Genomic DNA, 24624 nt, shown 5'->3' on the forward strand with positions numbered 1-24624 from the left:
TTTGTTTGGTTGATCTTTAGGAAATGTGTGTAAGAGAGGTGATTTTCAACATCAAAGACCTCACCTTGTCTCTGCCGATGAGGGACCTTATGCGCTCCATAAGTTGATTCACAGCTAGTGAATTCTTCAGCTTCTCTTCCAGGGCCTCCTGGAGGTGATCCCACTCCCACGCTCCTAAAACATCCACAAACACACGGATTCTTTGCAGCCACAATATTACAGTTTACAGAAACACACAGTCAAACTCTTTTCGAGCTGGCACTGTGTCCCAAAACACCCACATACCTTACGCTGAACACTCAGGGCCTGTTATTGACAAAGTATTGTTCTAAAATGTGTCTGCTTATATAATCCATTGTGGTTATGGGCGGAACAACGAGATCAAATTCCACCAATGTCAGAAACAGTGACCCAGATGCCAAAACACCATAATAAATCTGCCACCATGTCAATTGGTTAAATGTTTATTTGTATTTTACTTTAATTTATTTTAGGTAACTTTTTATAGTTCAGTATCTTTCCAGTTAGTTGCATATGAATCAAACATAAATATTTTTAATAAAGATATTTAAAGCTTTTATCACACTTTTGTAATTGTAATTACAAGGACAGTCAAAATCGAATAGTTTGTACTAATACATGGAGTCTACATTTTAGTTGTTTCTCATCCGATCACATTAAGCGTATAGATCAGTTTCACTGGCTGAACACAGTTTAAACATTACTGTGTTTAAACAAGCGTCTACAGCCATGCTAGCAGCTCTGGGAGGCTGTATTTAGGCATGGCGCTGCCTTGAGCTAAATGCTAACGCCAGCATGCTAACATGCTCAGATTGAACAATGTTAAAATACTGATGTGAAGCAGGTAATGTTTGCCATGTTCAGCATCTTGGCTTTGACGGCTGGCTTCCCAACATTAGTTAATCAGCACTAAACACAAAGTGCAGCTGAGGCTGATGATGGTGTGCAGGTACTTGGTCATAAACACAATATTACTTGTATTTTGTTGGTTTATTGCATTTTGCTATGTACGCATGGTTGTATGTAAGTGTATGGTCGTATTTGTAAATATGTATGTGTGAGTATGGATGCATGTGCAAATAGATAAATGTATAGTTTTTATATTTTTATAATGTATGTATAGATATATTTCAGTTGTTTATTATTCACGTACATTCAGCTTCTATTCAGCTGTTAACTGAGTATGAATGCTAATAAACTCAAAGTATTAGACAAATTGAAATATCGCTTTGATGATTCATTACAATAAAAGTGAGGGATCACTTGATGATAATTTAATACAAATGTGAACCTCATGTTGGTGCTAGAGGTAAAGGTCCTGTCACACATATCCCTAAGACAGAAACGTATGCCGGCGCATACGAAACTGTCAGAGTCCAAATACGTCCAACTTTTCATCGGATCGGAAAACATATACAGATACGCATGTTTAACCTATTGATAGCGCATCACTTCCTAATACAAAATGTATCAGACGAACGCCCAACGAATGCATAACTTATACAAAAATATGGCGTATACAAAATATGGGCAACACGCTGGTGTACGTAGATATAAGGTGAGGTATAAGTAGTATTCGTTAAGAGCTCGCTGTGTTACGCTGGGGTGCGTTGTTGAACGCTGATGTTTTGAGCATGTTCAAAATTACCGGACGTACCCGACGTGTACTTCATAAGATATGCAGACGTTACACATAAGTTACGTGACGTTAGACATACGTGAATACGGAATACGTACGTGAATACTTACCTACGTAAATATAGTACGTAAATACCTACGTGACTACGTTAGAGGAACGTTAGATATAGGCTACGTCGGCTGACGGTGAACCCTACAGCCAACTTATTGATAACGAGTGGATACCCTATTCCTACCCTATGTTAAGATTATCCCTGACGACGGAATAACTTATTAAACGTGTTTCTACAGTACAGCTAGCGTTCAGCATGCTAGCCGTTCTCCAGCATCAGCATGATGTGAAACAGATGGCACTTTTCCAGCTCCGTTGGCCAGACGCTCGGATACGTTTTAAATAAGTAATGATACGCTATCAATGTTTGACATGTGTATAATAATTAGTTATGTATTCGTTATGTATAGGTCAGCTACAACGCCACGGTGGAATATGTTTCTGCCATACGGAACTGTGTGTGTCTGGCGTGTTCAGCGTATCATCTGCGTCTTCAAACGATCACAACTTAGCCTTAATTTATATCAACCTATTGCCGATATTTCGTATACGCCGGCATACGTTTATGTCATACGGATATGTGTGACAGGGCCTTAGGATCATCAGTAGGCTTCATCCTCTGGGGACCATGAATCCTGCTATATGGCTTAAAATATAGATATGCAATAAATAACTTAATAGGGAAAAAATATTTTGGGCAGTATTACATAAGTAAGTCGCCATCAAAAAGGATGTTAAATATAAAGACTCAATGGGACAAAGCAAAACTCTTCACCATGCATCTACGCTGCATTTATTTACTTCAGAGGTATCCTCCTTCATAAAGCCTGCACAGCCCCGCAGCTTGATTGAGGTGGTGCACTTTGTCTCACTGGGACACATAAACAGGCTGTTGAGGGAAGAAGGGAGCTGGACTGTGTAGGATTTATCTGATCATTAGTTCATAATGATGGTATTTGGGCTGATAGAGGGATTACTTCCACATGCAGTGCCAGATAATAACGCTGCATGGCACAGACACCTCAGAGGCAGGGCGAGAGATTAGCTCAGGAGCTTTGGTGCTGACATATGATGCAGACAAACTCCAAAATAAAACCAAACTAGATGGGAAATGCTTTCATATGTGGGGTGGAGAGGAACAGGAGAAAATGGAATACATATGCAAAAAGCAAAAGCTGCAAAAATGCTACATAATTTCATTTCTTGTCTCACAAATACATTTCAATGTGTAGTCATTTGCACCCACCCACACACACACACACACACACACACACACACACACACACACACACACACACACACACACACACACACACGCACACACACACAAACACAAATAGTGTTATAAGATTCTTTTAGATTTGGGAACTAACCCTAATTCCCTGGAGGCTTTCCTTAACCTCTTTCATAATTACTACATTCCTGACTTTAAATCTTAACCCTAACAAGAACATAAAGCGGTGTTCTAAATCCAGTTGCAGGGAAACTAAATGACAACGTTTCCCCAGTAAAACAAGAAGTCTTAAATGTGCCCCAGAATAAGGCCAGGGTGACCTTAAACACACACAAGGATTCATTTGTGTCGTACACATTATACACGTATAAAACATGCACACACAAGTGACAAACTCAATAATTCGGCAGCACACTACACAAGGAGACAGAGTCTCACAGCGTTAACATCACACAAGCAAAGTCACGGCCTCTCTGATTGTCCACACACACTCCAGTGGCAAAAACCCTAAGCGCGGAAAAATAGCACGACTGTGAGCTGTGCGTTTACAGACGCATGATATTGTTATGGAAATGAGTTCTACTAATCCAATAAAAGATGAGCGACAACTGACAAAGGAGTGGAAATGAATTGCAAGCAGAAGATGTTCATCCCATCTCGAGGAATGTTGTGGATTTACTGCAAATGAACATCAAGCATTGGCTCACTGTGCGCCGACAATACAGAAATACACACACTGCATGTGAGGTCAGCTGCTCTAAACATACAATCAGACAATTAACATTTGTCATTTTTCACACAAGACTTAACGCTGTCTCCCTGCAGTATTTTATGGAAACGTGACATTCGTATTCTGCTCTGCACATGAACGCATTTCCCTTTTTCCGCTACTCTCTCCAAGCCCCGCACACACATTTACAGTATGCTCTAGTGCCTAGCTCACCCATCACCCAAACACTCTCCACCTCCAGCCCCTTAAACCCTGCACCCCCTCACCTTCGTTTTTCACCCTACTCGCAATTTACTTTCCCATATTCCTCCTATCTTACAAAAAAAAAAGAAGCACACTCAAGGACTTGTACATGCATGCGTGAAGACACACACGGCACCCTGCGTCTTTCAACCGCTGGCTTTCTTATTCTTATTCATACAGTCACTCAGTCTAACCCCATAATCTTCTTCCCTTCTCCATTCACCCTTCACCAGCACACATACACACTCAGTTCATGTGCGTCTGCCATTGGTGTATATGTGTGTCAGACCATCAGTGTTGCTCACATACATGTTAAGAGGTAGCCACGAATTACATGTGAGCGCAGCTTTTTTGCCTTAAGGACTCCTGCACGACATGCATGCTGCACAGGCTCTGCGATCCCACATGCAGCATGTGCAGCGCTGCAGACTCAGAAGAGCCGCAGACTCAGAAGATTTTCATTAGGGCATGTTGCAGAGAATATCACGCAGCTGTTTCACTGGGCTTCATACGCGACAGGAGAACATTGTGGATGCTCAGTGCCACAATTTGCAAATGTGTTGGTTGCATGTCCTATTGTGCCTGTAAGCTTCGTAGATGAAGTTCCTATAAGATGCTGTTGATTTTACACTGCATTATTTGTTAATCATGTGTTGGTGTGAATATGAGGCCACTAACTGTAACTGTGTCACATTCTGTGAACAAATCCAAAGCCATCCAAATGATGGAAGCTCAATTCCTGCAAAGACGTCGCTCAGTGTCCCGATCCACGTGTCCATAATGTTTAATAGACCTCAGCTGGCTGAAGATAAAGGACTGGGGACATCGAAGTACAAGTAAGAAAGCAGCGTGAGATCACAGAATTACACGATGAATGATGAGGTACTAGATTAAAATCCTACTGTTGCTTAAAATCAAGCACTTTCAATTTGACTGATTTCTGTTCCTTACCATAATGGAAAATTGGAGAAGATCCAATAGCAGGCGAAGTGCCTTCTGCTGCCAGGGGCACATTAATCATCACATCTAAACTATTGGAAAAGACTAACTGCTTTTGGGGAAAAGAGTTCCCATGCTGGTCAGTGCGGGTCAGTCCAGCCAGCTGTATTCAAAGGTATCATATGGAACATTTACGCATTAAAAGGTAAAAGAAACGACAGCACCTATGTTATATATTTTGTCTAGTTGAGTACTTACATTATCCAAAATAAATGAATTTTCTCTTAGAGAAATGCTCACTATAATCAAGGTAACGGTTTGTTTCATTTGTAAGAGACGTTGCCACTTTGCATGTGTCAGCGTGCTAGAAGCTGTCTTCAAACCTAAAGTTTATATCGCAGTATTTATTTAGTTATTTTTGCGGTGACAGTATTACAAAATGAAAAGGCATACTCCTCTCAGAACATGATTCTACCTCTTTTCACTTTATTTGAAATAAAAACATTTTAACAAATGTGTTTATTGGCTCCAAATAGGAATGAAAATGAGGTGAAGGCCTGCATGTGTTTTTGGAGTACATGCACCATAATGTAGGTTATTCATTAAATGTAATGTGACTCATAAAAACCTCCTGCACGTCTGAATCTTAAGTTATCACAGAAACAAGATGAGCACACGTTAGCGGCAACTCAGGTCGCACGCCGAGCAGCGTCAGAGAAACACTGATTTTTTATTAGAAACTGCTTCATTCAGTGTTTTCCTCGCGCTATGATCATCGGGTCTGTCTGCTTTGGAGAGGAGAGCTCTGCAGATAATTCGGCTCACGGTAAAAAGCCTCCTGAACGATAAACAATGAAAGAATCTGACAGCAATGACGGTAAAGACAACAACTCCCATGATCCCACGTTATTTCACGACGCCATCAAATACCGTTTTTGTTCTTGTTTTGATTGAGAGACAGTTGTAATGTAACATGCAGAGTTTGTCTAACATGGCAACAAACAGGGAACACCAGCTTTTCAATTAGCAACACGCAAAAAAAGGATATTAATGATGAATGCAGTTCAAAGCATTGAGCCTGTTTGTAGCACTTAGAAGCAGGAAATGATTTGATGACTTATTTGATGATGGTGATGCACATAATAGTGTGGTGTGAGTAAACTGATTGAGCCATCCTTGCTGAGTCCAGATTTCTCAAAGTGCATGTTGGCTGCTGTTTTGGAGACACTTTTAAATTCTGCACTTTCTATTTGGCACTTCCTGTGCAACAGAGCCCGACGCCAGAAAGACTGTTGGGCAACTTCTAGTGAGGATGGGATGCTCTTCTGTGTTGTTGTGATTTAGGTTGGTAAATCTTTTAATACAGAAATAATTTGGCAGCATTCGCTAGAATTCCCTTCTGAATAACTCACCCCCTTGTCATACTTCAAGTTTATACTTTGCAGTGCAATACACTTGGATCCAACAACAGGGTGCTCTTCTTGAAAATGACCACAATGACCAAAAAGATGAGTCGTAGCAATTAATACATATATTTAGAGTTGTGGCGATACTAATTCCCCAGATTTCAGCAGATCGGGAAGAAGCCTGAGAACCAGTTAAAACCACATAAACAATATATATATATTTACTTGGAAAAACCATCTTACAAGTACCTTCACAATGAAAAAACACCTTAATAAAATTTTAAAAAGCCTCTTCAATTAAAATAAAATGTGTATGAAGCTCGATAAAAATAAACCAATATAAAGCATCCAATGTTTTATTAAATTCACTCCAGCTAAGTGCTCAAAATCACCGTAAACCAGAAAAGTAAAGACAGCAAAGAAGTCTCAAGACGGCCTAAAGACCGAAGTTTCTGGCTGACACTATCTGCTGAAATGAGGTTTGCATTAAATCAAGGCGGGATCAGAATGCCCTGGATGTGCGATCCTCTCCCGCTCTTAAGCCCTAAGGGTAGAAAGTATTGGATAGATTGCCATGAAATTTGACACGGATGATCACTCTGGTTCTCTTGAGAGCAAATGTATTATCCTTGGGCTTTGGACTGAAACAAGCCATTTCAATATGTCATCTTTGGCTTTGGGAAATTGTATCAATATCAATCAATTAATTGAGAAAATAATCAGCATATTCAATGTTCATATCTATGTGTCTTTTGTACCAGCAAGCATTTCCAAAGCGGTGGGGTGTTAAAAAGGTTCAATGTAAAAGTTTTCTCAGTTGTATCTGAAGGTGCTGTGTTTGACTGACTGGTGTTTTTTTTTACCTCTATAAATGAACATGAGAGTCTCCCACAAGCACATACACAGGAGGGGGTCCTTCACCACCAGACGAGAGAGGCGTCCTGTCAGGTGCCCTTCTGATCGTGGCATGTCGTCAATAATCTCCCCGTCCCAGGTGGAGAGCAGCGAGTTTGGGCCTCCATCCCGCTCTCTGCAAACACACCGCGACTGGGGACGTTCCCTGTTCAACCAGAGATTAAATTCAGCACAAAATCCTTTTACAGAAAGAGGAGTTTGCAGAGAGAGCTGAGCTGCTGCCGGCTACAGGCTCAGGTGGTGAAATAGCTTGTTAAGATCCATCGTGTGAACAAGCTAATATCTCTCCTACCTGTTCTTGGGCCCCAGGAGCAGCTGTCTGAAGTACGGACTGACAGCACACAGCACAGCCGCGTGAGCCCAGCCCAGTTCTTTCCCAGAGTCCCCGGCGTAGAAAGCCACATCGGCAAACTGCACGCCACGCTCCAACAACCACTGCATGTCTTGAGAGAAGCTGGACTCCTCTACTCGGATGGGGGGAAGACGTGCTGAACAGAGGGAGGGAGAGGGAGCAGGGAGGGTGAAAAAGAGAGAGAGGGGAAGACACATAGGATGAGTTGTGTTAATGAACAATCACTGCTGAAATTCAGCTCGCCCAATTTCCAAAAAGTAAATGGGAAAATCCACCAGATTTGATATGTTCAAAGCACACCAGAAGTGTTGTAATTTACACTTTTGGTGTATAATTTTTCCTCAATCAACCAAGTCTGCTTCTACTAGTGATATCTCCTTTTCTTGACAATGAGTTTAGACAAATTAGACGGGGTGTATGTGGAGAGAGTGATAGTGACAGACATCGTGTAGGGAGATCTTTTAGTCAAGAAAGAGAGAGCTAAAGGAGAGACTAATGTCCTGTTGCTCGAGATAAAAAACTTCCAGATATGTTTGTCTTTGCACTAATGACAGATCTGCGAAGATGCAAACCAAAAGGCTGCTGCACTGGATTCTGGTCCGTTTAAGTAATAAAGAAATTGTCATATGTCTTCTTTTTTTTTTTTAAACAGAAAGTTGATATTCACTAGTTAAAGTTTTTATTATTTTGGTGATTTAAAAAAAACTTCAAGACAAAGCCTGAATAAGGTTAATGTTTAAAGAAGAGAAGTAAAAAGCCCACGCAGACAATAGTCACAGACGATTTGCTGTGACCTGGTTGTAATCGTAAGAACAGCTCTTTGTGATGCATGTGTATTCATAAATTCAGATGAATAAAAAGTGAAAAAGCACTGAGGGGAGGGGGCGCCACAAATAAGTGTCCTATTATATTCCTATTCATGCTTAATACACATCCCTCCTCTCTCTCTAGACCTCATCTCCTTTTTTATGGCTGCTGGAAAAGTGTGCTGTTCCTGAATCAGTGCACGTCATATTTAATGCAGGCTACAGCATAAGCAGAATTAAGTAGTGTTGGACAGGCACTGATAAATCTGCCAGCACTTGCTGCCTTTTTGGCTGAACTTAAAGCTGTCAGTCATTGCATCGGATTTAACCAGCCAGATCAATATTTAACACAAGTCTGACAGCGTAGTTTGTGTTAAATATTTTCAGGTGCTTTATTTTGTAAAGAATTAACTGTGAGTGGAAAAATACAGAAATGGCAGCAGCAGTATAGTTGTAAGGCAAGAGCCATGAGTGTAGTTAGGAATTCAGCACTCATAAAGAATACAACACTGCACTCACATTTATTTAAAATAAGTATCCAACTGGATCTGTTTTTTCAAAGAAATTCAAATACAACACTCAGAAAGTTTTTATTTTGTGGCAACATTGGACAGCCAGGAATGGCAGTGGATTGCAGATTTAATCAAACTGTCTTTTTGTCAATTAGGAGACTGAAAGAGAGTGCCACAGTCTAAACAAAGTAGAGCATTAAAACCAAGGAGAAGGAGCAGATATGCAACCGTCAAGCTCTCCAGCTTGGCTTGTTTCTTTAAAGCTTTGCGATCAACCTCACTGTGTCTCTGCTGCTCGCTGAGTGTGAATGTTTGTGGGTCTGAGTTTGAGCCTCTTTTGATCATTGTCCAGCGTGGTCATTCATCTCTCTCTCTCTCTCTCTTGTATTAATTAGCGTTTTGTGTTTGCGGAATCAGATTGGCTTAAAGGTCGTTTAATTAACTCTACAATAAAGCAACAGCCTAATACAAACTAAAATCTTTTTGACACAAGTTCAATGTTTTGAAGCTAAATTAAAATATAATCTGAAATTATGAATTTCAAATAAAGCAGATAAAAACTTAATTAGGGTTTAAACAATTAGTTGATGATTAACTGGCAACGTTTTGATTACCAATTGACCGTTGGTTGCAGCTTCTCAAAGAGAAAAGATTTGTGAGAATGTTCTTTGTGTCATAGTAAACTGAATATCCTTGAGTTTTGAACATAAGACAGAAAAAAACTATTTTCAAATGTCACCTTGTAGCCCTTAACTAAATCTTGCAAAGCTGAGATATAAATATTCAATTTCAGTACTATGCACAGCAGTTAAAAACACATCACATAAAATAATCGCAGTGGGGTTCATAATGTTCTGGTGCCTAAATACCTAAACTGATTAAGAACATTTGGCTAAAGACACGGCTAATGAGGAATCCTCTCCCACCGCACAACTACAATCACTGAGCTGCCTCAGAAAAAGCCACTAAACCCTCAGTCGTTGCCGTGTCCGGTGCTGAAAAGAGCTCAGTCTAAAATTGATTCAAACGTCACTGAATAAAAGTAGTCTACCTCGCTCTTTGTCTCTCTTCTCGTTTTCAGTTTGGTACAGAGAATATTGATCTGGATAAAAACCTTTGTGCTCAGCTTTTTTTATGGCTATGTAAGCTGTAAGAAGAAACAATCCAGTCCAGTCTGTTATCTATACACCATAACAAGAGCATTATAAGCAACACTAAGTACTTAATGATGTAAACATGACTAAATGTATTCCTAAATAGAAAGAATAATTGCCATTTACTATATATTTTTAAAAAAGGCTTTAAAAAAAAGCTTAAAAGGGTTAACGCTGATGAGGAACAAATAAAGGCCAGTTCAAATACAAGCAATATTAGTTTTTAGATACCATAGCATTCCTCTGACCTGGTTGTTCTAAGTGAGGGGGACGAAGATCGTTCACTTTATTTCCTCGCCTCTTCTCTGGCCTCTCTTTGGCTTTGTGTTTCAGACACTGAATCATGAAGTACTCCAGCTGAATAATACAGAAATGCACACGTTAGTACAAACGCAAGGTACTAAAATAGTGACGTTACGTCATCAATTCTTTGCTTGGGAAACAACTTCTTGAGAAGACCAACATAGCCACCTGTCCTCGTCTCCTCTACTAAGTTTACTCAGAAATGCTCAGTTTAACAGACAGGAAGAGTGGGAACTTTTATATTACAGCTTGATTTGAACATAATAACACATTTCTAGTGAGTTTATCAGGGGATGCTGGGTCAAAAAAGTCACTCAGTCATTCCTTGTGTGGCGTGACGTGACCACTTACCACGCTGCCGAAGTAGCGACCCACAAAGACGTGGTTGAGAGAGGGCAACTCGAGGTAGGTGGCCCCCAGGTCCCGGGACAGCTGCAGTCCTTCACTGTGAGGCACACAGCTGCTCCAGTCGGACGCACACAGCGGACACGTACATGGAGGGCCTTCATCTGAACACAGAGAGGGGAATTTAACTCGAAGATAAACCTTTAGATGAATTGAACAACCAGTGCTATTGCCAGGTGTTTCACCGAATGAGCTGCATTGGTCCAAGATATACAGTCCACATACTGTAAAGGGCTATCATGATATGTATATTTGTTCATGTCCATACCAAGACATGGATGAAAACGTGTTTTGAAGACAGAAGTACTTTCTGTACTGGTATTGCAACGTATACTTACGAACAGTTGACGAAGCGAGTGCAAAACAAATATGTCTGCGATGAGGAGGTTTATAGAGCGTCCCAAACAGATAACAAAGATGCTATATGCAATGATTGCTCAGCGTCAGTCATGACAGGAGGAGCCAAATCGCATTCTTTCAACACTACACATGTTATTACATAGAACATTTGTTTTGCAACTTGTGAAATTGGTCAAATTTGCCCTGGTTGTGCTTATTTTCAGGATTGTTGTTAAAGTAGGATTCAGATTTCAGTCGAACATGTCACATGAAAACAAGTATGGCATGTTTAACATGTAATCTACATTGAAGTAGTTTTCATATTTTGCCGAGTGAATGTGTACATTTTGAAGGGCATTGTATTTTATGTCTGTCAGTAGGCATAGACATATGTTAATTTCACTACAGGATGTTTTATGAAACTAGGTGGAAAACAATACGTGTGTATATCAGTATTGGCAAAATTAGTTTGAAAATATCTAATCGGATATGTGCAAAACATCTCCAAATGTATATAGTCACAGCCATCACTCGGGTTGTTGTGGTCTGCATGATTAAGAGTCAATATACTCCCAGACTAGACCATCAGATCAAAGCTGGGACCAATGTTTGACCCTCCCTAAGGGGACAAAGAACTGACCATTTCAAAATGCAGTAAAATGTCAAAGCAACATTCTGTAAAATAGAATATGTGACGATCAAAACCTGTTGTGTAAATATGTTTCAGTGCTTGGCAGGAAAAAAAAGTGTAAAAGAAAAGTTACTTTGTCTGGTGAACAAAACACAATTTTTTCCAAACCAAATTAAAATAGAAAACGTATCTCGCAAAACAGAACATAAAAAACACATAAAAGGGAGACGGGTGCATGTATTACTTCCACTTTGTGAAAGATTGTTGTGTTTTTCCATGTTGGTTCCTGAAATATCATTAGGTCTTTGGTTTTTGCAGCAACAGAAAAGATAGATCATCTAAATACATCAAATCTGCAAAGCGCATGTGAACCAGCCACACTGTGCCATGTGTGCATGGGGATCAAAGAGACAGAATCAGACAGACAATTTGGAGGGATTAGCTTGAAGGAGAAAAAAGACTGTACAATGGAGGACAGAACCAGAGATAAAAGAGAGAATGAGCGCGACGTACTGTTAAGTGCTGAGGCATTTGATAAATCATACCGCTGATAACCTACAGGCATGACATAGAGACGAAGCTACGCGGAGTGAGAGAGAGAGAGAGAGAGAGAGAGAGAGAGAGAGAGAGAGAGAGAGAGAGAGAGAGAGAGAGAGAGAGAGAGAGAGGTGGAATGAAAAGCAGAGTGTGTATGAGCGGCTGACAGGAGGTGACTTGGCATATCAGTGGTATGTTTGTGCGCATGAGGGTGCGTGCGTGCCCTTGGATAAATCTGTCTGTGCTCCTGCGTTCAGCGCTGGTTTAATGGCTGTGTTAATGCACGTACTGCAGCGCTCTCTGCCACAGCTGTGCCTTAGGTGGTCTTAAGTCGAGCAGCAGGAAGCGCTCTGAGCTCAGCCGTCATTCTCTGCAATCATGAGGGGATAGCATGAAAATACTCACAGCAGCCAGCCACAAACAAAAACACAAACAAAGGCTCTGGTCTACAGCTCTCCACTCCCTCTCGTCCTCTCTCTATCTCTGGCAAAAAAAAAATACTTAGACTGTGATCATTCTGCAGCGGAACTCTGACAGGATCTCAAAGTATGCCGTGCAGATAAGCTAAAAATACAACCTGGTGCATTTGATGATTTGTCTTTACAGAATCTGGATTTAAGAAGGGTCAATGTGTGTGTGTGTGTGTGTGTGTGTGTGTGTGTGTGTGTGTGTGTGTGTGTGTGTGTGTGTGTGTGTGTGTGTGTGTGTGTGTGTGTGTGTGTGTAAAAACACACTGGCAGACACACGGAGGTGCCAGCCTACATGATGATGATTCCTGAAAATCCTCCAGTAACGTGTTTTAGTCCTACTTAATGGACAAACTAATGTTGTGGTGCTCTGGTCTGCTTGCAAGGCTTATAATAGGCAAAAAAAAGATCAACTTAATGTCTTGCTTTAGTGTGTTTCTTGCAGGAAAGCGTGTGAGCTGACCGCCCGAAGGCAGCCAAGAGGAGATTTAATCATGAGCATCCTCCTCATTGCTGGAAGGACACACTAGAGGACGCAAGGCTCAGGCAGTGATCTTACTGGCCCAGCCAGAAGAACATGAAATTGTCCCGCAATCAAACTCAACAACTGAGGATAACCCAAAAATACCAGGATGCAATGGCTGAGAGATAAGGCGTTTTCTAACTCCATTGTCCTGTACAACAATGACAAACTGTTCGAGGAACCATCAGTTGTCTAGGCGTTGTAGGAGAAACTAAACACACTCTGGCTGGAACAACAGCTCAGGACAAAAGCATCCTCACCGTTCAGCCGCGCTCCAACAGCAACCAGGATGACCGGCACACCCCAGTGCCTCAGGAGCGGGCGGAGTCTCGGGGCATAGACATTCCTGACCTGCTGGAAGGCCAGTTTATCAGTGACTGAATATTTAATGACCAGGATGTCCGCCTGCTCAAGAACTTTGCGTACGCTGGCCCAATCGCTGTCCAACAAGTCCTGGAAAGGCAAGAACAGGACAGCAAATATAAATAATGGGTTTAATTATTATTATAAATAGGAGGAGGAAAGACAATAAACTAAATTGTCTGAGTACCCAACCTGTTCCATCCATCTTACCTTATATCACCCTAACCCTTCCCCTCTGAGCCTCTCTTAGTATAAATACCTCAGTGTAGCACTTGGGACTTTACCCCCAAGGACCTGCGAGGCTATAGCTGCTCACTCTAAACCAAACTTATTCAACTCATTAAGCAGGGAAAAACACTTCAGAAAGCTTTGAACAATTTGAATAAAAACAAGGACAAAGAGCCATAGAATTTAGACTGACAGACTTTCTGCAGCACCACCCCTGACATAGTTAGACAGCCCCATAATAGGATGCATACAGTACTGCTAGAAAAAAACAACAGTCAAATTTATATGCTATTAAGAACAAAGGTTCTTTCATTATCTTTTTGTGCGTGCAGTGCATGTTAAAATAGCATCTTGCTAAGAATAGAGACATTTTTATAAAGCCTGCAATCAGCGCTGGAACTGGCAAATGGCCTTGGAATTTGAAACAGAAGCAGAGTGAGAAAGTAAACAACATGTCAGTGAAGTGACACTCTTTCACAATGACAATGCTCTGGACAAATTACACCTCTTTTTTAATGGCATGTTCTTTCCACCTTGGCCTGCTCTAACCTTCCTGTGCAAAACAAGTCTGAGTTGGTATCACACAAGCAGGAAGGTGTGAAAGAAACACCTAAAAATTACTCTTGAGGGTCCCTTTTAAAAGCATATGCAAATTGAGGATGGACACATTAATGAGCAAAATAAGTCAAAGGCAAAGCAAAGGTTCACACTGTATCAACCCATGCAAGTCTCTCTTTTTCTCTTGCACATACACATGCCACCAGTGTCTTACCCAGCTGGGGCAATCCCGAACCACCACAGTGACATCTCCAAACACACGTGAGGTGTACTCCATGAAGGCCGGGTTGTGCATGCTGCTCTCCAGGTCGCAGGGTCCCACCAGTGCACCGTGGCCCAGGTAGCTCCACAGCAGGCCTCCCTGCAGCTGCCCCTGGCCCATGATCTCCTCCCCGGGCCCGACTCCTCCGGGGCACTCGCTGCCCAGAGCCACGATGTGGATGGACCTGTAAACCAGACAACTCGTGGTTGGTTGGAAGTGACTTGAATCAAGCTGCGCACACAAGCATGATGATGAACCAGATGTGCAGCACTGAGGGAGAGGAGGCACCTCTGGTTGCTTTGGTCCTTATTATTCATGTCTATCACGGAGACAGTGCATCACCGTTATGTCACTGACAATGACAGAGAAGAAGCTTGCCAAGGCCCTTATTAGCCTACACCTGAGAGGGATTTATGGTTCAATAAATCACACTTTGATATATATATATATATATATATATACGCTGATTATATCAAGCAGTAATATGTACTGACAAAAAAATGAAGCATGCAACCATACCAGGAACCCCATCTCCTCACATGCCTTAATGAGTTGCCGCTTCAGAGCAACTTACATTGTGGTCACCGCGGTTTTTCGCTCCGCTGCTCTACGCTATGGAGCCCGTTTCCCTCACGGTGCGTTTCCACGCCAGTCTGCAGTCGGCTTTTCCGCAATGAGCCGCGGCTGGGCTCCGTCGTTAATCCCTCTCATCGGTGGCTGGCCCCCCGGGAGCACGGCTGCTGGGGAGTTTCGCAGTCACTCGCATTTCCCCCGTCTCGTTATTCATTCATAAAAGCGGAGCCCGATACCGTCCCGAACCGACCGCAGAGGCGCACCGGACAGCCCAGCCGGCAGAGCAGCAGCAGAGTGTGTGAGTACAGCAGCGCCCATGGGCAGCCAATGCGCTAACAGACAAACAAGTTGTCAGTCGGTAGGAGACACAATTAGCGACGAGGAGAGGACAGCCTCGCGCCTCGGCGTCCAGACCATAAGAATGACGTCGGCGGATAAAACAAAGTCTCTCTGGCAAAAGAACAATTGGAGAGAGAGAGAGAGAGAGAGAGAGAGAGAGAGAGAGAGAGAGAGAGAGAGAGAGAGAGAGAGAGAGAGAGGTCGAGTCTGACTCAGCAACACGCACGCGGGCAAACACACGTAGAAGCAGCGCGCGCCAACACACATACACACCCTCATGCTGTCGACATGCAGGAAATTAGAGCATTTTTTGGGGGAAATTCAAACATAGTTTTACACCTTGTTGTCTTTTCAGAGCTGGTAGTTTCACCTCCAAACAATTAGAGAGCAAGAGCTTCCCCTTGTGAATGCAATACAAAGAGCGTGCGCTAATCATTTCCATTCTCTTGTCCCTGACTCAAAGTAAAACACTGAACGCCAACACATGAATAGACACAAAGGTAATTGCCATGATGTATGAGCATGGGCTGCAATGTTAATGATAGTGATGATAATAATAATGACAACCATGCTGAGTAAGTGTCAGGAGACTATTTGCTAACATAGCAAGAAAATGTACTTTATCTGGCTTTGGGGGTGTTTTGTTGTGGGAATCAGTCAGAAAAGGTGATAATGAGATCTGGTTGTCTCTCTTGGACAAACTCCAGGGCTTTCAGAGCTTCTTGAGATCAAGAATAGCTCAAGCCTTAAAGGTTTTATCAGAGCCTCCTGTGTCATTCCTAATCACATGAATAATGCAAAGCATAAAACCAACAGAGAGTATTGAGGCCTTTGAATAATTTGAAGAGTTTGAATGCCCTGCAACACTTTGATTCCATGCCGCTTACATCCTGTGTAGTACTCTCCCTCTGGAACAAGATGCTCTAGCCCTGCTAAGCAATTTCCCCCAGGTTTCCCCTGACAGTCTGCTCTTTATCTTGAGAGCCCTCCACTTGACCTATTGCAAATGACCATCTGCCCGTAATGATACCTTAAGATTCTCAATTCAACTTTGCAGAAGTGCTCAGCCCCCTTGTTCCATGTAACCCAGTGCATTTCTTGATTGTATTCGATGCGTCACATAGGCAGAGGCTTCAGACTGTGTTATGAGTTTGCTGTAGGCCAGCTACAGAAACCAGCATCATTCATGCACAGAGGAACATCATACCCCATAGCCTTTGTGTTCTCGACCCATAGCATTTGCAGTTCTTCTAGGGCCATGTCAGGGTCATACTGTACAGAAACAAAGAAATAATCTGAATGTGACAGGCTGTCTTGACTCTTCATATCAAATGGTCAACAAATTATATCACCAAATTAGTTTGCACAGCATGTTAAGTATAGGATGTCTATGCAATAAATTGTGATTCGAGGTTGTGTTTCTTCTTCACATAAGCCACATAAACAACTTCACCGAATATGTTTTATTGCATCACATACAGGACACGTTTTTTTTAGTGAACATCCTTTTTTAATGAAAAAGAAACAATCAATAAGGTAATCATAAATCATAAGGTCTCCCTGCATAAATAAATGAAAAATAGCAACACTGTGTGGGTCTGTTCTTTCTTACATGATATCAAATCGTGATCTATTTTTCACTTCTCTACCATGAGTGAGTGAGACAGATTCTAGTCACTCATCTAAGGATATTCAGGATTATCTCGATAATTGAGATTCAACACGATCAACTTATTAGGAGTATTTTTTGTCACGGTTCATATCGTCTCATCCTTATATAGTCAAGATATCTCAACTGCTGCTTTACCAATTTTGACCATTCTGTGTCTTATAAGTGCCCCAATTTGATGGAAGCACAGTGCTAAATCTCTGGAGTAATCCTTTAAGTACGACAGTGCCACATCAAAATCATAACATAGCAAGTCAGATTTCAAAATATCGGTAACATAATGAACATAAAAAGAATAGTTTTATGTTTTGGAAAATGCACTTATTTGCTTTCTTGCCGAGAGTTTATGAGGAGATTGAATGTTTGAATGTTAAAAACCCTGTATTTCTGTATGCACCAGGGGGCCTATGAGGGGCAGGAGTGGGAAGTACGCCTGTCTGAAGCTGCTGTCAAATCACCTTTGAAAAACCTCAGGGATTGGCATCGCATCCTTAGCAAGATTTATTTCATTTTATCTTACACATTTGCTCAAGGAATCTTTTTTCTCCGATGGACAAGAAACATGTCACAACAAAAGTCCCATTCAGCCTGTGACCTGATATTCAGGCTTTCTGATGTAATCTGAGGGAATGAACAGACATAGTTGTTACAAAACGTGGCCAGCATTGTGGTATGATCTATATATTTTACATGAATGATTTTCCTCTTTAGGACATTATCGATCAGTCTAAACCTTTTTATCTTATTGACTCAATCCATGTATGCATAATACATGAGGAATATTGAAATGCAGAGAGATAGACCGGTGTGGGTACGCATTTAGCTGCTTCATGATTCTACCCGGTTTGAGAACAGAGAATCAGAAATTAAAATTCAATTGTAAAAATATATTTTGTGAACTAAAAATGATTGCTTTGAGATGCACATGTCCACCTCGCATAGCAATATGGGAAAGTATCATTTTAGTCAAACATTTTATTATTACGTGAGCCACAAATAAAGCAATTTAATATTCTAAACACTCCGAAACTCATTACAAATAAGACCCATTTATTAAGGCAAACTAGTGTATGTTTTGTTAAATGTCTACAGTCATCATACAATCATTTAGAGGAGATCAGGGGAGACAAGAAGAGACGATAGTGATGCCATCCTTATCCATCTTTATCTTTTTTTTTTTTTTTTCTCAGCTGCCGCAGCTTTGGCCCTCTCCACTTTGCCTTTCTCTCCCTGGTAGAAGTCTGACTCGATGAAGCCTCTGTCCTCAGAGAGCTTGACATAGACATCCCCATTGGTCTCAGTGACCGTGTGGATCCTCTGCTTCACACCTTTGGAGTACCATCTGGGCACAGGAGTCTTTTCCCTGGGGTCGGTGGCCTTGTATATGCCCTCCCCTTGGGCGAGACATATTTTGTACTTGTGGTTTGGACAAATTATGCACATCTTGCCGTCAAATTCCTGTAAGAGTGTTGACAGAAAGCAGGTAAACAAGCTTATGTGGGATACGTTTAGGTCATTTAAGCCCTTCAACATTAGCATAACATTATTGTTATGCAGGTTTGGTGTCTTAATTACAATAATTATGTTTCTCAGCCCAAAAGTTTCCTGCAAGAATTTCAGTGCAGATAGGATAGCCTCTGAAAGCATGAATGGTAAAAACACAAAAGTACATTCCAGTACTCAAACTTGTATTATTCTTGGCATTATGGCTTCTTTACTCTGGGTCAGACACAAAAACAACCTCCAATCTCTTAAATCAAATATAAACTTCACCTCAATGTCTCCATTCAGCAGTGTTCCCCCAGCATCTGCCGAGAGGGGTAGAAGATCAGTGTATTGCAGAATAAGCAAACAGTACACTCAACCTTTTGCTGACTGGACACACTTTAGAGGTAATATGTGCCTAAATGTTCAAAAACAGCTCAGTGTGTAATGTCACATAACAGGATGTCTATCAGCAGCAACTTATTTTTGAAGTGGTTCAGTGGAAGTAAGCGTGGGTCAACACCTTTGATCCAGGCTGATTGACTGATTGAAGTCTAAAGGCCAATAATATACTTTTCGTATATAATCATATTTGACGTGAATATAAAACAAAATGGTCACACTGTCTTTCTCTTATAAGTAGCAAATGTTTTGAGTTAAGCACAAGAAAAGCTGAACTCACGATAGCAGTAAGAGTCAATGGCATAGAAGGCGCTCTGGTGGTAGACGATCAATACATCCCGCCCTTCTAGTGTTCTGAAAGAGTGCTTTGCTTCAATCATTTCATCCTTCTTCCCGACAAAATGAGGCCCTCCTGTGGGCTGCTTCTCCTCCTCCATGGCTCTGTGAAATGCTGCTCAGTTAGAACACAACAGAAAATATCACAATTTAGTATTTATCATAAAGAAACATGTTGTTTTTGTTTACCAAATCACATTATTGGTCGTAACGATCCTGTAATCAATGCCATCTGTGCAGAGGGATTAACTATGCTGTATTTCCGGGTGAGTACTTCAATTTAAATCTTAACTATACATGAAAAGCTTGGCTCTCCGATTTGTCCCTGGGATTATTGTGTTGGCACCTCCCATCATAGCTGTCATCTTAAATTAAGTCCACAACACCTCCAAAACATTCAGCTTGATGAATCCAAGTAAGGAAATCTCTTGGCACATCAGTTCTGCTCCAAACATACTCGGACCTGCAGTACTAATATCTAACACATGCTGTGGTAGACCGTTTCTTTTTGGACTCATTTGGGTGAAAAATCCATAATAACTTTTCAGCGTATTGTAATTGAAGTGGTCTGAGAGAAAACTACACTTCTGCACGTCCTCTTGGCTCTGTTTTCAGGCTTTAGAAAATATAGTCTGTGATGGGAGACTTTGGCTAGACACAGGTAATTTCAGAGAGAGGGCAAAGTTTTTTTTCCAACATTGACAACAAAGCTGCAAAGCAACTCAAAAAAGGGAGACAGACCTATCAGAAAGAGAGTGTGATAATATCAGCGAAGCATTTCAGAGATGAAAAGAAAATGCTGCTAATAGTTTAGCATTCCGCTAACCATAGCCATGAGCTGCCGTGTGCTAGTCGTAGCCATGAGCCTTAGCATTAGCAGAAGGCTTAACTATTAGCATTTTTCCTCCATCTCTGAAAAGCTTTGCCATTATTGTAGCTCGCTAGAGCCTCAAATCACAGTATGTCATTTCAAAGGGCTTTACAGGCCAACTACTTTACAAAGACAACAAGATGGTCATTCTGAAAGAATTGCGGTTATTTTCAAATGTTTTGCCTTTACAGAAAACTGCCTACCACTTGAATAACAATAATGCTGAAAAGTCATTATTGATTTTTGCCAAATAACGCCAAAAAATAAACTGCCTACCCCAGCTTTAGGTGAACATATGAATTTTAAGATACTAAAGGAAGCCCGAACATTTAGCTAATCAGAATCAAGTGCCTAATGATTACAGTATGTATGAGCTACATGAATGTCATCATTGTACAAAAGCATTGTTCATCCAGAGACCACAGTCCTACACCCATGTGTAATCTCTGTGACAGTCAGTATGTACAAAACCTATCTGGACGCAGGGGAACCTAACCCCAAATGTGATTCCTGTAAAGCGGAGTGGAATAATGAGCACTTCAGTGCAGGCTGAGTAAGCACAGTAGTTGTGGCAGTGACAGTCACATGTCCTTAGGCATCTGGCTAAACCTCAGACAGCTACGTACTATGAAAGAAGAAAAGCAAAATAGTTGTTTATGTTAGGAAAACGATTCCTTTTTTATTTTAGTGTGCCCTTGGGGACTATAGGATACATTTGTACAAATCCTTCAAAGTTACAATATGTTTATACATCCCATCCGTGTGTCTGTCAGACTCGTCCTCTCTCTATATATTTTTTTATTGAAAATAACAAAAAAATTATTTAGGGTAAGTTTTTGCCTTTACCTTGAAACACAGCAGCGGTGTCTCCTCCGTCAAGCTGAACAACTGTACTGCTGACAGCTCGGCCTGCGCTGGAAGGAGGCCCCATCTCTATTATCTTCAGACACAAGCTGTCTTCGGTTGGCCCTATCTACACTGGGTACATTTCTTATCGGTCTCACACGGGCTCAACAGCTACGATTGTAAAGGAATATGTGAGTTTATCATAAAGCCCTTTTTTTATCTGTCATCATGAGAGATTTCCAACCATATGAATCTATCTATTTAAATCTAATTATTAAAAACATATTTGTTACTATTATCTGTTAACCAATTTTATGTCCCTATATTATTATAAGTCATAACACCATCATTAATATGCAGTTGTAGTAGTAGTAGTGTGAAGTAACTAAGTACATTTGCTCTACACTACTTGATCTAGGTACAATTTTGCGTACTTTACTTGAGTATTTCCATTTTCTGCTACTTTTTACTTATAGAAGGTATATATTATTATTAATGCATAGCATACAGTATATCCACTGCATTTATTAGCAGTGTGCACCTATAGTTACTAGTTACTTACAAAATATACAATACATTTATAAAATCATGTCATTATATATACATACCCAACAACAGTATATAAAGTCATTACAATTATAACAATTACAATAATCGACAATAAAAATCCACGATAATGCCTATATAATATAGTGTATAGTTTGTTAATCATATACCATTACAATATGATAATATATGAGCTACTTTTTTTCTTTACTCTTTCACCACACCATTGGCAGTAGCTACGAGTACTGTCAAAGCTGTTTATTTCGGAACTGTTTATTTCCGTGTTCAGAGAGGACCGGACACATTTCTCAGAGCACCGCTGAGCTCCGCAGTGCTCTCAGTCTGTGAGGAACAAACTACACTCAAGCTAATATTTCAGTGAATAGACCGTAAGTAAGTAACTGACGTATTTTAAGTTGAGTAACTAAATTACTCGTCAAACCTGCAGTCTATATTCATGGACTGTAGAAAAGCGAGCATGTTCAGTAAAGTGAGAACAGAAAGTGTAACATCCCGAGCAACTCCCTGATGTTTGACAGCTGATCTGTGTGTAGTAGTGAGCTAGCTAACATGCTGGGGTTGCTAACAGCTGTTTTTTACTCTGGTAAATTATAAATGTGTTGCAGCAGTGTTGTACGTGGGTCTGTTACCCTCTAAAATCTGTCACAGTAAAAGTGTGCTAGCTAATGCGTGTTGGAAAGAGCCTGTCAGTCATAGCGATGTAGCAGACATTTAATGTTCTACTATTGTAATAACATTACCAGAGGTGGAAGACTCAGATGTTATAGTTAAGTAAAAGTACCAATACCCCCAAGTAAAATAACTCAATTTACAAATGTACTTACGTAAAAGTAAAATTACTCATTCAGAATGGCCCATTTTACAATAATATATATGTATAATATTATTGTCATCATCATCATTTGTTAGTTAATTTATATTTAGAATTACTCAAGTAAAGCGCAAGGACCTTAAATAATAATGTAAATGTATGTAGTTTCATTCCCTAACTGTTGAATACATAGCATTATTAGGCTCCGGCTAGTTTAAATCAAAAAGCAACACTACTGAAATTTGTCCTGACTGAACTCATCAGGAAAGACTCAAATTAGGCCAGTATGTTGAAAAGTATGAACTTGGAAACCATTTAAAAGGTTTAGCGTAATAGAATAAGGGAGGTGGTATTGTCGAGTCTTCCCATGTGGATGTACACCCCCCACCTTCCCGCCCCACACTATTCAATATTCAAATTGAAAAATTTCACATGAGCAGCTTTTACACAATTATGTTAACCTTAAATGTTACCATCATAGCAGTTTGTATGTGATATTTAACACAAATAATACAACATATGTAGGTGTGTACTGTATGCACAGCACATGCATGGACATTACATGTCAAATTCACTTTAATTACTCTACTTTTACTTGCCATACTACATTTGGAACGTTTGTACATCTACCCATCCTGTAGAAACACCATTAGGAAAATGTAATAATGTAAATCTTTTAAAAGTTTTTCATTATTTTGTAATGTTTCCCCTCAAAAGTGCAAAGGGTCTCCCATGGAGAGTGGTGATTCCTAATTTCTTCATTAACGGCTGACCTTAGCTCCACTAGACAGGGGCTTTTTCTATTGTGGAATTCTATACCACAATGTAATGCAAAATGTGTTTGTGTGTGAATTTGTTGAACAGGGAGATGGCGCTGCGTGCTTGTGGCTTCATAGTGTTTCGTCGTCTCGCCAGTTGTCTCCCTCCACCAGACAACATCGAGTACCTCCTCTTGCAAACCTCTTATGGAGAGCACCACTGGACCCCACCCAAAGGTGTTTACAAGTTCAAAAACAGTTACAGATGTATCATGTAGTTGACAATAGAGACTGATAAATTCTACTCATGGCTTTAAATGTTTTTTTGTGCCAGTTACGTCTAACCTGTTCACCATCAGGTCATGTGGATCCGGGTGAGGACGACCTCACCACAGCTCTAAGAGAGACCAAGGAGGAGGCGGGGCTTGGGGAGGAGCAGCTGCAGGTGATTGACGGCTTTGTGCATGAGCTTCGCTACGAGGTGCGAGGCCGACCCAAAGAGGTGCTCTACTGGCTGGCTGAGCTGAGAGACGCAGGGACAGCGGTGACTTTGTCTGACGAGCACCAGGATTACCGCTGGGCCCGGCTGGAGGAAGCCTGCACTCTGGCTCAGTACAAAGACCTGCAGGACACACTGAGAGCGGCACACAGACACCTGGAGGACAAACAGCGATGAACCAGAATGTAGACGCTACAGATGGGACAATTTGAGAAGGAAAAGCTGCAGCCGGCTTGTGGGACCCTCAGAGTTTAGTTTAGCAGAGCACCCAATGTGACAGTGTGTCTGAAAGAAGATCCCCTTCTGTCAGAACATAGGTGATTAGGAAAGTAATAAATGCTTGTATCAGCAGCCACAGATAACGTTTTTTATTATTATTATTATTATGGCAGAGCACTTGATTTATTGATTGCTGTTGTAATGTAAAGGGAGTTTCAACAATTATTTTTCTTTTTAAATGATTCTAAAATAAATCGCCTACCCTAGCTTTAAATACATAAATGTTTCAAATGAAAATAAGTTGAAACACAAAGAAAAAGACACAAGGAGACAGTCACCCACTTACCTGAAGAGAGGGATGTGTTTATATCCTGTTTTAATCTGTAGTTGGAATGAACTGCAATCAAAATAAATAGAACTGGTTTTGTGTACCTGGATGTTTCTAAAATCTTGTTTTAAAATGTGAATTTTTTTTAAACAAGGGACGCTCAAAAGACAGTGTCCAATACTGGAGTACAAACCGCTTGCTCAAAGCAAAAAGAGAATTGGATAAAAATGTACCGCAAGCAGCAGATGCTGCCACAGGGTGGCGACAACATCAAGACATCTTTGGTATTTTCTACAGCAGGGG

The 24624-nt window shown here is 40.9% G+C and overlaps 3 protein-coding genes across 5 annotated transcripts in view; 1 reads left to right on the forward strand and 2 right to left on the reverse strand.

The window, feature by feature from the left end:
* The window catches only part of rhobtb3 (Rho related BTB domain containing 3), a 25094-nt gene extending 9440 nt beyond the window's left edge, over positions 1–15654 (reverse strand). Inside the window, exons 1-8 of the mRNA XM_029431367.1 lie at positions 15193–15654; positions 14571–14802; positions 13468–13660; positions 10657–10814; positions 10251–10359; positions 7471–7666; positions 7127–7323; positions 65–174 (exon numbers count right to left, since the gene is read on the reverse strand). Of these exons, the coding sequence (XP_029287227.1) occupies positions 65–174; positions 7127–7323; positions 7471–7666; positions 10251–10359; positions 10657–10814; positions 13468–13660; positions 14571–14802; positions 15193–15194 (1197 nt within the window). The 5' untranslated portion in view covers positions 15195–15654. The remainder of the gene's footprint in view (positions 1–64; positions 175–7126; positions 7324–7470; positions 7667–10250; positions 10360–10656; positions 10815–13467; positions 13661–14570; positions 14803–15192) is intronic.
* Positions 15655–16978: 1324 nt separating this feature from the next.
* On the reverse strand, positions 16979–21256 carry rfesd (Rieske (Fe-S) domain containing). Of its 2 annotated transcripts, none has more exons than XM_029431946.1 (4): positions 21140–21256; positions 19367–19537; positions 18973–19007; positions 16979–18657 (listed from the first exon to the last, which is right to left on the reverse strand). In XM_029431946.1, the coding sequence occupies exons 1-4, from the start codon at positions 21222–21224 to the stop codon at positions 18364–18366; spliced, it is 585 nt and encodes a 194-aa protein (XP_029287806.1). In that variant the 5' UTR covers positions 21225–21256; the 3' UTR covers positions 16979–18363. The 2 variants fall into 2 exon arrangements, with proteins under 2 accessions (XP_029287806.1, XP_029287807.1); XM_029431947.1 differs by having other exon boundaries at positions 19367–19527; positions 21140–21208.
* A 681-nt stretch (positions 21257–21937) lies between these two features.
* Positions 21938–24430, forward strand: nudt2 (nudix (nucleoside diphosphate linked moiety X)-type motif 2). Of its 2 annotated transcripts, none has more exons than XM_029432069.1 (3): positions 21938–22074; positions 23382–23512; positions 23635–24430. In XM_029432069.1, the coding sequence occupies exons 2-3, from the start codon at positions 23386–23388 to the stop codon at positions 23949–23951; spliced, it is 444 nt and encodes a 147-aa protein (XP_029287929.1). In that variant the 5' UTR covers positions 21938–22074; positions 23382–23385; the 3' UTR covers positions 23952–24430. The 2 variants fall into 2 exon arrangements, with proteins under 2 accessions (XP_029287929.1, XP_029287928.1); XM_029432068.1 differs by having other exon boundaries at positions 21958–22078.
* Positions 24431–24624: the final 194 nt, after the last annotated feature.

The sequence above is a fragment of the Cottoperca gobio genome, chromosome 5 (genome assembly GCF_900634415.1).
Source record: "Cottoperca gobio chromosome 5, fCotGob3.1, whole genome shotgun sequence".
NCBI classification, from domain to species: domain Eukaryota; kingdom Metazoa; phylum Chordata; class Actinopteri; order Perciformes; family Bovichtidae; genus Cottoperca; species Cottoperca gobio.